The 12398-nt window shown below is 44.4% G+C and overlaps 1 protein-coding gene across 8 annotated transcripts in view; it reads right to left on the bottom strand.

Moving 5' to 3' along the window:
* Positions 1-12398, bottom strand: part of MRTFB (myocardin related transcription factor B) — a 200763-nt gene that overhangs the window by 19674 nt on the left and 168691 nt on the right. For 6 of the 8 annotated variants that reach the window (XM_032779668.2, XM_032779665.2, XM_032779673.2 and 3 more), the window contains 2 exons: positions 12074-12220; positions 7438-7685 (listed from right to left, as the gene is read on the bottom strand). In XM_032779668.2, coding sequence (XP_032635559.1) covers positions 7438-7685; positions 12074-12220 — 395 coding nt within the window. The remainder of the gene's footprint in view (positions 1-7437; positions 7686-12073; positions 12221-12398) is intronic. The other 2 variants (XM_032779669.2, XM_032779671.2) reach the window with 1 other exon arrangement.

Here is a 12398-nt window from a genome sequence, read left to right as displayed (position 1 = left end):
ACAGGATTTATACAACCCAAGCTGTCTTGGTTTCAAATATTGTACTATTTTTTCTATTAATGCAAGAACATCACAATCAGATATCAAAAACACAGGAAGAAATATTGAAATTAACCAAGCTTCTGCTGACTAGTGCAGTAAACTAGGTAAACAGAGTGACATACTTTATTATAAAAGCTTTCTTCATATGCAGATTTACATATTTAGTATTAATTAAAGAATCTTTGGAGTGTGGTAATTGTTTGAGATATATGTGAACAAATAGGGGAGCCAAGAAGAAGAGTTTGCACCCCTATTTCTCTTAAGTGAATTGCACACTAACATTTCAATCTCTTTCCGATCACAAAAGCTAAAACTAACATTTTCAAACTAGATACCTAAAATTAAATACCTAAGTCCATATGTAGACACCTAAGTAAGAGTGTCCTGATTTTCAGAGGAATTGACTATGCACATCTCCCTGTGACTTCTTTGGAGACTGCACATTCAGTTTTTTGGGGGGAAAACGTGTGTTATTTATGTGCTTAAATACAGGGTTAGGTGTCTAACTTTAGATATATAGCACTGGAAGTTTTGGCATGATTTTTTCATCTGCCAAACTGGTTTTGCTTTGCAAGAAACCTGGCCAGTCATTCTCAGAAAACAATTAATTAATTGGTTGGATTTATTGGTCAAACATGGATTCCTAAATTTCTATAACAAAACTGTATCATATAGCCATAGAGCAAGTGGGTCTGCCTTTTAACGGGCTTTGTATTTGTGATTACAAACACACATATTTGTATTTGTGATTATAAACAATATTGTACCAGGAAAATGCACATTTTGGTAGAGACATCTGGACTTATTGTTCAAATGCAAATTGTACCTTGCTGACAAGGCAGAGTACGTATTTTATAATAAATATCCAAAAGATTATGGCAGGTTAATCTTTAATTTTGTTATTTTGAAAAAAGATCAGATCAGTGTGAGTGGATCTTTGTGTCAAAAATCTAATATGTTTAGCAGTCACTGAAATTCCAGACTTCCACTTCTTCTTTCTGAACAGCTGCACTCTTCTTTCCTGATTTGTATAATTAGGCCCTTACTGGCATTTCTAAACAACAATGTATACCTCTTAATATCTCAAGGGTCTTTTAAAGTGGGGTTAGCAAGATTTTTTTTTTTAATGTTCCTGTCTTTTATGTAGAATAATACTTACTAGGTAAGAAAAAACAGTTACATTGGACATGTGCAAGCACTCGAAGAAGAGAAAATGGTTACTAACCTTTTGTAACTGTTATTCTTCAAGAGATGTTGCACATGTCCATTTCAACGTAGGTGTGGGCATGCCCTGAGCACAGTTGCCTGAATTTTTTCCCCTCAGTGGTACCCATTGAGTCGGCTCTAACACATCCTGTTGCTGCGTGCTCATAGTGCGGGAATAAGGGGCCCTGCTGAGCTTGCACTCTTTCAGTTTCTTTTCATGGACCACTCCAAGAGAGGGGACAGCAGAAAGGTCTTAGAATGGATGTGCAATACATCTAGAAGAATAACAGTTACAAAAGGTTAGTAACTGTTTTTTCTTCTTCAAATGCTTGCCCATATTTATTCCAATGTAGGTGATTCACAAACAGTTGCACAGGAGACGGGCTTGAAGCTTAAGGGCAAGCTGACTGCAACGCTGTGGCCAAAGTAGGCATTGTCTCTGGCTTGCTGAGTGATGGCATAGTGTGCTGAGAACGTGTGCACCGAGGACCAGGTCGCAGCACTGCAGATATCTCAAATAGAAACTTGAGGTAGAAAAGCTGCCAAAGAGGCCTGAGACCAAGTGGAATGAGCAGTCAGGTTCAGCAGAGAGGAGACCCCCCAGAGGTCATAACATGCCCGGATACAAGGCATGATCCAAGAAGAAATCCTCTGAGCAGGGATGGGGAGCCCCTTCATGCTCTTAGCTATCTCTGTGAAGAACTGTGATGATCTATGGAACGGTTTGGTCTTCTGAATATAGAATGCCAGGGCCATCTGCCATCCAAGGAGAGCAGATATTTTTCTTCCCTATCTGCGCGTGGCTTAGGATAGAATAGTGGTAGAAAAATCAATTGGTTGCAGTGGAATTGAGAAACCACTTCCGTGAGGAACTTTGGATGCATGCCTAGCTGCACTTTCTCTTTGAAGAAGATTGTATATGAGTAGGGCTCCATGTTGGCCATGGAGGTCGCAGAAGTCATGGATTCCATGACTTCTCATGACTTCCGAGGCAGCCAGCGTGACTGATCCCAGAGCTGCCCAAGCAGCTGGCTCCATGGCGATCCGCACTGGCCACTACTGGAACGGCTCCACAGCCAGCCATTTGGGTGGCCCTGCATCCAGCGGTCCCAGGGCAGCCAGAGCAGCTGTTGTTGGCAGCCCCCAGCAGCAGTCCTAGGGTGGCCGGAGCAGCTGCTGTCGGCAGCGTTCAGGCAGCCAGAGCAGCTGCTGAGCAGCGGCCCCTGGAACCTAGTGCTGCTGACACCCCTCTTCCCAAGATTTAATCAGGGATATTTATAGTATAAGTCATCAACAGGTCACAGACCGTGAATTTTTGTTTATTGCCCACGACCTGTCCATGACTTTTACTAAAAATACCCATGACTAAATCATAGCCTTATATATGAGGGTCCGAGGTGAGGGCGTGGATCTCTGAAACTCTCCTGAATGACGTAATGGCCACCAGAAAGGTCCAACACTGAGCCTGTCGCTAGTTTCAACAGGACAAGGTTTAGGTCCCAGTGGGAGGAGAGGAATTGGTTGCTTTATCTGAGGGAATACCCTCTCCAGGCCTTTGAGAAAACACATTATCATTTCATGTGACAAAACTGACCTACTGTCAATCTTAGAATGAAAGACTGAAATGGCCACCAGGTGTACCTTGACTGAAGAAAAGGCCAAGCTTGGCTGCTTTAAAAGTAGAAGGTATTCCAGAATGAGCTGCAATGAGGACTGCATAGTCAGAACTCTGTGCTGGGAAGACTAGATGGAGAACTGTTTCCACTTTTCCAGGTACATTACCCTAGTGGAAGGTTTTCTACTGCCCTGTAGGACTCTATAAACTGCTCTGAGCAAGCTTGCTCTTCGGGGTTCAGCCATGAAGGTTCCAGGCCATCACATGAAGAGAGCTAAGGTTTGGGTGGAGTAGATGGTCATGGTCCTGTGTGATCATGTCCAGACGTGAGCAACGAGGAAAGTTGCAGCAACCATCATGGGTGGTACGAAGGAACTGAAAGGGCATGGCAAGGCCCCTTATACTGACACTATGAGCGTGCGGCACCAGAGGCACTAGAACCAACCCGACAGATACAGCCACAAAGGGAAAACATTCTGGCAACTGTGCTCAGGGTGTGCACACACCTACATTGGAATGAACATGTGCGAGCACTCAAAGAATAAATTGCTATTACAACATACACAGCTAAGCTTGTTGTATTAATATCAGTTTAAAATGGATTTTAATTAAAATTCTCTACACGTTCTTTGTTCAATTTGATTCAAGATAAAAATATTTTTGTGATGTCTCTACATGTAACAGAATGAGCAAATGATACCACACAGCACATCACTTCTTCCAAAGATAGTATACATGGCAATTATACAAATGTCATTTGTTACTCTCAGATTATACTTTTTAGTTATTTACTATGTTGTTAAGAAAGGCTGGAAACAGAATAATATACATTGCTGTGAGTTAGATTCTTTCCCTTATGGGCATATTGGGAATTAATGATATTTGTGAATCAATCACTCATACACTATGGTGAGGGGAGAAAGGGAGGAGTGTAAAAAGTACCTAGTCAGGATTTTAGGCCCAAATTTTAATCTCCTATTGCAGTTTACAAAGCCCAACATACCTTCTGATCCAAAAGTCTCTCAGTCCCTCCAAAATGCCCCAAACAGCAACAAAAACACTGGGATAGCAATAGCAAAATTGCATAGAGGTTGTGTTCTGTCTCTGATCTGCCTGCTTGTGTCATAATGTATGTACAGGCAAGGTGTTGAAAGTTACAAGCATTCGTAAGAGATCACGATTCTTGTGAACGTAGATGTAAGCAGAGTCAGGATGAGCTCTACCCTGACATCTGGGGGTGAATTGTGGCGAGTTGTGGAAAAGAACTTCAGGGGCTGATCTTGTTTGCATAGGGACACCCACCCCGCCTAGCATGAACCCACAGCAGCCCTAATGCTCACTTTGACTGCTGTGGGATCCCCAATTTCTCTGTTATTGGGGGGCAGGAAGAATAAAGTATTGTTACCCTGATTATGTGAATCGCAGGGCTCTTTGACAGCTGTTTTGGATCCTCAATTTCTGACTTGTTATTGGGCAGGAGATCCCAAGTGTTGTTACTCTGTTTATGTGAATAAGGGGGCTGGGAACCTGTTTTAATGACAGTATTTTGTCTCACCACTCAACTTATGTAGCCACCCGTCCACACAACGAGGCCCTTTATATCGATATAAAGGGCTCTTTAAAAACCGGTTTCTGTACTCCTCCCAACGAGAGGAGTAGCGCTGAAAATCGGTATTACCATATCGGATTAGGGTTAGTGTGGCCGCAAATCAACGGTATTGGCCTCCGGGCGGTATCCCACAGTGCACCATTGTGACCGCTCTGGACAGCAATCTGAACTCGGATGCACTGGCCAGGTAAACAGGAAAAGCCCCGCGAACTTTTGAATTTCATTTCCTGTTTGCCCAGCATGGAGCTCTGATCAGCACGGGTGGCGATGCAGTCCCAAATCCAAAAAGAGCTCCAGCATGGACCGTGTACGGGAGATACTGGATCTGATCGCTGTATGGGAGACAAATCTGTTCTATCAGAGCTCCGTTACAGAAGACGAAATGCCAAAAGCATTTGAAAAAAATCTCCAGGCTATACAGAGCTGCACAGTGCTGTGTGACAAGCGTAACGGAAAGCCAAAGAATCAAATGGACGCTCATGGAGGGAGAGGGAGGGGGTACTGAGGACTCCAGCTATCCCACAGTCCCCAGCAGTCTCCGAAAAGTATTTGCATTCTTGGCTGAGCTCCCAATGCCTGTAGGGTCAAACACATTGTCCGGGTGGTTCAGGGTATAGCTCGTCAATTTACCCCCTCCCCCCACCCGTGAAAGAAAAGGGAAAAAAAATCGTTTCTTGACTTTTTTCAATGTCACCCTATGTCTACTGATGCTGCTGGTAGACGCGATGCTGCGGCAGTGAAGAGCAGTATCCTCTCCTCCCCTCCCCAGTGGCAGACAGGTACAATATGACTGCTATCCGTCCTCATCATCAGCCCGTGAGTGCTCCTGGCTGGCCTCAGGTGAGGTCGCCAGGGGGCGCCTGGGTAAAAATAGGAATGATTCCGGTCATTCCCAGTAGATGGTACAGAACGGCTGGTAACCGTCCTCATCATAGCAACTGGGGGCTGAGCTCCATCAGCCCCCCCCTTTCATGTGTAAAGAAAAGATTCTGTACTGCCTGGACTATCATAGCAGCGGGATGCTGGGCTCCTCTCCCCCGCACCCTTTAATGTCCTGCCTGGACTATCATAGCAGCTGGAGGCTGCCTCCCCCTCATTTTATCTCACTAACAAGTCAGTGTTTCTTATTCCTGCATTCTTTATTACTTCATCACACAAATGGGGGGGACACTGCCACGGTAGCCCAGGAAGGTTGGGGAGGAGGGAAGCAACGAGTGGGGTTGTTGCAGGGGCACCCCCTAGAATGGCATGCAGCTCATCATTTCTGCGGGATCTGACACGGAGCGGCTGTGCTCTCTGGTTCTCTGATACACTGGTTCTCTAGTACACTTGCCCCATATTCTAGGCAGGACTGACTCTATTTTTAGATACCATATAAGGAGGGAATGACTCGGGGAGTCATTCCCATTTTTGGCTCCGGAAATCGACGCTAGCCTCGGACCATGGACGCACACCGCTGAATTAATGTGCTTAGTGTGGCAGCGTGCACTCGACTTTATACAATCTGTTTTACCAAACTGGTTTATGTAAAATCGGAATAATCCCGTAGTGTAGACGTACCCTAAGTAGCACTCGCTAGACAAGGGACATGGGTTCCAAAACCTAGTGAATTGAGAGAGGCTAGGGACAGGTATTTGTGCCTGGTGATACGGGCCCTGTCTGAGGGCCTGAAATGCCACTTGCACCTCCTCCTCTCTCTACGGTGGAATATCAGAGCTAATTTTAATTCCATTAGGAGTCTAGCTACAGGCTGCTGAGCTGAATTCAAACTGGGCCAATGATGCACTAGCACTGAGGCTCCCCTACTACAAGCTGAAATCACTAAAGAGCTAAAATCACTAAGAACTGAAATCACTGAGTGCTGCGGGGGGACCTGAAGCTATGTTGCTGAGTGGATGGCGGAGTGGAGCAGTTTGCGGGACGACTGGAGCGGCTCGTGGGACAGCTGGTGTAGCGGAGCAGTTCGTGAAACAGCTGGAGAGGCTCACGGGAAGGCTGGTGGTGCGGAGCGGCTGGTGAGGGCTGCAGCAGAATCTCACGGAGAGGCAGGGCAGTCGGCCTCGGACCACGTAAGGTGCCCCTTAACACTGCTATACTCCCCGCTCTCGCCCGGCTGGGAGGTAAAACTCTGTAGATAAATTTTTGATCTCTGGGGCTGCACTGACCAGGGACAGAGACTTTTGGGGTGTTGGATTTTTGGGACTTTGGGTGGTCTTTTGGATTGCTGGACTTAAAACCCTGCCGGAAAAAGGATACTGCCAAACTTACTTGGGGGTGGGTCTTTTGCTCATGGTTTGTGTTATGAATCCTGTTTGTGGTGTTTCCACAAAATAATGCCACATTGTTTCCCTCCTTTATTAAAAGGATTTTGCTACACTCAGACTCCGTGCTTCCGAGAGGGGAAGTATTGCCTCTTAGAGGCGTCCGGGGGGTGGTATGTAATTGTCCCAGGTCACTGGGTGGGGGCTTCAGCCAGTTTTGCATTGCGTTGTTGAAACGGAACCCCTAGATACTGAACTGGGCCATTGGTGCTGTCAACTCAGATGGGCAAAAGGGTTACATAAATGTTTGATTAGAAAAATACAGCAGACAAATAAAGGGGCTGCTGTGCTTTCATATGTCCATAGAGCAAAATTAAGCCAGTAGGTCCAGTTATAGGTTTATCAGACTTTACTGTCCCTTCAATAAATCAAACTATAGTCTCATCACTATGTGTGCTGCTAAGAGATGCAGAGAATTGGAGACTGAGAAATAGGTAGTACAGAGGGTATGTGCACTGACCTATCTTTAAATATAACCACCTCAAATCATGATGAGTCACCATCTCCAAATACAGGGTTGGTGCCTAACATGCATAATTTAACCTTAAAATACAAATTCTACATTTGATCTATATTTTTTTCTTATTTAAGAAAAAAGCAAATTGATCCCTTTAAAGGAAAAAAAACCTGACAGTTTCACATACTTGAGCGGTGCAGGTAGAATTGTCTGGTAGTTGTAGTGTTGTTGCTGTTGGCTCAGGATCTGCAGCTGCAAAAAAAGCTGCTGTTGCTGTAGTAAACGAGCATAATTGGAGTCCATCTGTGGCTCGTTCTTCTCACCTTTCTGATCAGGTGGGATATATTGATGATACTTCAACTTCTTTACCCTAGGCTTAGGTTCTTTACATTTCTTGCTCCGATGCTTGTCATTTGGGTTCTTGGGGTGGCTTTGCTATTTAGAGACAAAGTTAGAAAAAATTATAAAATAAAATAGCTATTACACAGACATCTTTACAAAGCAATTGTATGAAAAATGAAGTTGAGGGATAAAGGAACACATCGGTTATGAAAAATGAGATGGCAAGAAATAATATTGTCCATTATAGTAATCAGCTCAGCCTGGCCATTTGGAATTGAAAATACAGTAGAACCTCAGAGTTACAAACACCAGAGTTACGAACTGACCAGTTAGCCACACACCTCATTTGGAACCGGAAGCAATCAGGCAGCAGTGACCAAAAATAACCCCAAATACTGTACAGCACACTACAGTACTGCACAGTACTGTGTTAAATGTAAACATCTAAAAAAATATAAAGGGAAAATAAAAAAAATATATTTGCTAAGGTAAAGAAATTTTCTGTGCTTGTTTCATTTAAATTAAGATGGTTAAAAGCAGAATTTTTCTTCTGCATAGTAAATGTAAAATTATGTACAAAAAACTGCATTGAAAAATAAAAATTGTAGACCCTGCAAATCCACTCAGTCTTACTTCTTGTTCAGCCAATTGCTCAGACAAACAAGTATGTTTACATTTGCAGGAGACAATGCTGCCCGCTTCTTGTTTACAATGTCACCTGAAAGTGACAACAGGCATTTGCATGGCACTGTTGTAGCTGGCGTCGCAAGATATTTATGTGCCAGATGCGCTAAAGATTCGTATGTCCCTTCATACTTCAACCACAGTTCCAGATGACGTATGTCTATGCTGATGATGGGTTCTGCTCAATAACAATCTGAAGCAGTACAGACCAACGCATGTTCATTTTCATCATCTGAGTCAGATGCCACAAGCAGAAGGTTGATTTTTTTTTTCCAGTTTGGGTTCTGTAGTTTTGTGTATTCGCCGTGTGCTCTTTAAGATCTAAAGCATGCTCCGCCCTTGGCTCGTCGATTTGGGGCACTTCAATTCCTAAGCTTGGTCAAGTTGCTGTAGCTATCTTGTAGATAAGCTCGCATTGGTCCCGCTTGGTTTTGTGAAATCTGCAGTGAAAGTGTTCTTAAATAGATGACAACAGTGTACTAGCATCATCTGAGATGCTACACATGAAAATACTGCAGAATGTGGTTTTCTTCCACAGCGACAGTGGAACTTTGTGGAAACTCCTTACCTGAGTCGGTTTGAAGACCTAGACTATAACAGTGTTTAACAGAGAACTGGATAGATCATGGAGATTAAGTCCGTTAATGGCTTTGGTCAGGCGGTAGGGGAGAGCTGTCTACCTCTAGTTTGTGCAGACGGGTGGAGATGTTGTGAGGAGAGAGATCACTTGTCTCTTGCTTTGGGTCACTTGCCTCTGGGCGCACCAAAAGGTGTGACCGACTGTCAGACAGGCATACTGGGATAGAACCGTTGTGGTCTGCCCAGTACAGCCAAATTCTTTATCTAGTTTGACAGCATAGACGAGACCTATACTGTGTGGTGTGGTAACTCTAATATACATCAGCAGCCAGTTTCAGCGCGGCCTCGCGGACGCACACACCACATCACACACGTATTGTGCGGACCAGAGACCAGTGGGGCGCAGTACAGGTACTGTCTGCCTTAAGCAGAGCCAAATCTATTGGTCACAAATTAATTAGCTCTTTTCTGTTCCTATCTAGCAAGGACCAGAGGAGGCAGGCTTCACTTCGAGTAATCATGAAAACAATGCATAGGACACCCATTAGCAGGCAGGCCTATGACTTAGATCACCTGAGCCCAATCAGAGTGCTATAATCGTAGTCACCTGGGACTTCTAAAGGGAGCTCTCTCAGCTCAGTCAGGAGGAGCAAGCAGGAATGCATGTGAGACCAGGCAGACGCACAAGGATGCAGCGACGAGGTGGGGTGTGTGGCTGGCAGGCTCTACGCAGTACAAGTTTCCGGACACCGGCGGAAGTCCTTTGGCGCGATTGAACGTAACAAGGTTGTTATGCGAGGAACGGCGCATGGTGAATTGTAGCACCAGGGACGTTGCGCTAGTACAAGACCCCTCCGTCGACCGCGCAATCGCACCGGCCTGGTGCTGGTCACCCGGCGTATGAGGGGCAGTGCCTGGTATCCCCCCAAATCTCCTCACTCCTGATCAGACCACAGGAGGAGATTCGTGTTCCGATCTGTGGGAAGTACGTGAGGTAGAAATCTGCACAAAAGCGCAGGACCCACCAGTAGAGGAGGACTTGTGTTCACACACGCACACCCACACACGGCCCCACAGCAGCCAGCCACACACGCTCCCACGCACGCGTCGGCGCCGTGTGTATATATATATAAAAAACTGTGTTTCTAAGATGCTCAGTTAGTATAACTACAAACTAAACTTACAGTTGTCACCACTGATTGAAATGCTGTTATTCAATTACGCTACAGAAATGTTTCATAAAATGACTTTATCTCAGTTTGCAAGGGATGCCCTAATCTTCATTCCTTTGGAGATTACTGATCCAGCTGGCAGCACACCAAACGTGGGTGAGGCAAGTATTTGCTGATATTTCTTTCTCATAACAGTATGCAAAATGTGATTCTGGAATAAAACATATCCACAGATATCCTGGGATATAATTTTTCTTTTTACCTCAAGGAAGCTCATCTCTGAGGAGAGAACTAAAACAAATTCCAAATCTCCAAGCAGGGTTGAGATGCAATTGTGAGTGTGCAGTATATAAAGCATTCAAAAGAATCAGTAATTATCAGTTCCTGGTTGGAGGACTGCTCCAAAGGGCACATGACATGGGAATATTACTAACTGTTCCCCTTTCATTTAAATGTAGGAGATGGATTTCTGAACATCTTTAATTATTTGCAATTGGATTCATACTTCTTAAAATAGGTTTATTTTCAGCTATACCCTCATTGGAGGGTCCTTGTGCCCCCAGTAAAAAAACTTCCTTTTGGACAGGGTATTCTCTTTAAGTGAACTCTTGGAAGCTATTTCCAGTGAAAAACTGGAGACAGATATACAGCACAAAAATCCTGAAAGGGGAAATTCTATGTTGACATATGTGCACTAATGATCAGTGACCAGGATATGGGCGGTCATCCCCAGTGATTAGAACAGATCCAGGAGTTGGGCCTAGTGGTTAGAGCAGGAGTCAGTAGTCAGGAATTGGAACCAAGGGTCAGAACCAGTGTTAGAGGCCACACGTCAGAGAAAAGGATCAAAACCAAAGTCAGTAACTGGAGCCAAGTGTCAGGACCAGGTTACCTGGAGCGAGGCAAGTCTGGAGACAAGAGTGGGAACTTGGCTGGAAACAAGTAGGCTGGACCTATTGCAGCCATGGGAAAATGCTTTGAGTGGCTGCTGAACTGCTGCTGCTACTAGGCTTAAGTGCCAGTCTGCGGATTCTTCCAATCAGGGAGTGTAGCCGAGCAGGCACCCTACTACGGGCTGGCTGCACTCAACTAGGTTGCCCGGAGACTGGCTCTGCTACTGGCCCTGATTCCTGACAATCATGCATTTTGGGGTGTTTGAAGTTGTTAAGGTTTTGCATTATAAGTGAGTTGGTGAATGAATTTCAGTGAATATCCTCCAAAAGTATACCAGTATAATACAGTAACACAGCACATCCCTTATAAAAGTATATGACAGTGAAGTTCATCCTGATGCGTAGGGTGTCTATACTGCCTTCCACAACACCTTCAGAGGCTCCAAGAGGCAAGAACTGTAGACATTTACACACAGGGACACCTAAATTTGTGCAAAAACTCCATGCTAGCTCCAAATATGTTAGTGCAGAAGGGGCTACTATGAATGGGCCTAGTGGATTCTCACTTATGAGGATCCGGTGGGTCTAAAACCAAGGCAGCATGGTGGCACAATTTCTACTAATCCAGTCTACAGGCTTCAAAAATAGCTGGGGAGAGAATGCACTGCAGCCCTATGGCCTGTTTGTGGGTCGGGGTGTGAATGCAATTTTCTTGTTCCCATTTAGTCCCCCACACAAAGCCAGATTAGCTGGACTCTGTGTTGGGAGGGATGAATTTCACCAATAAAAATACAAAGTATCAAGGCAATTTTGCAAGTACTTGCAGTCTTTGTCTCATTTTGCATTTTCTTTTGTACTTCAAACGTAGTATGAATCCTATTACATGATTCAGTGTGTAGAATTTTGCTGGGTCTATCTACATCTACAATATATAGATGGCTCATACAGCATTTTGCAGAGCTTGCAAATTATGAATGGCAAATCTGACACAGTATGCCAGTTTTCAGCTGACTTCACCGTATATTCAACTGAACACTGCAGGATATTTTATATACATAGATAAAAACACCATAACACTATGATATATTCAATATACAGGATTAGAGAGAGCAGATTTAAAGCAAAGTCATCAAATGCCTTCATTATAACCTACCTTTACCAAAGTTGGCCCAGGCTTTGCTGCAGATAGAGTATTTGTGGTCAGAGTGGTAACAGTAGTTGTAGAGTGTGTAGTGTGCTGCTCGGTGGTGGGGGCAGGCTTCAGGAATTCAGGGACTGCAGAGCTTAATGAGAGATACTGCTGAAAAACAAAGAAACATTCATTAAAATCCAGCACCTAAACCTTTCCAGAACACATCACAAAAACGTGAAAAAATAAATAAAACAAAGTTGACCAATTCTCCCTCTCTCTCTCTCTCTCACACACACACACACACACACACACACACACACACACACACACACACACACACACACAC

Source organism: Chelonoidis abingdonii, chromosome 9 (genome assembly GCF_003597395.2).
Source record: "Chelonoidis abingdonii isolate Lonesome George chromosome 9, CheloAbing_2.0, whole genome shotgun sequence".
Classification (NCBI taxonomy): Eukaryota; Metazoa; Chordata; order Testudines; family Testudinidae; genus Chelonoidis; species Chelonoidis abingdonii.
The sequence above is the reverse complement of the archived record's forward strand: the minus strand, read 5'-3'. Positions and strand labels throughout refer to the sequence as shown.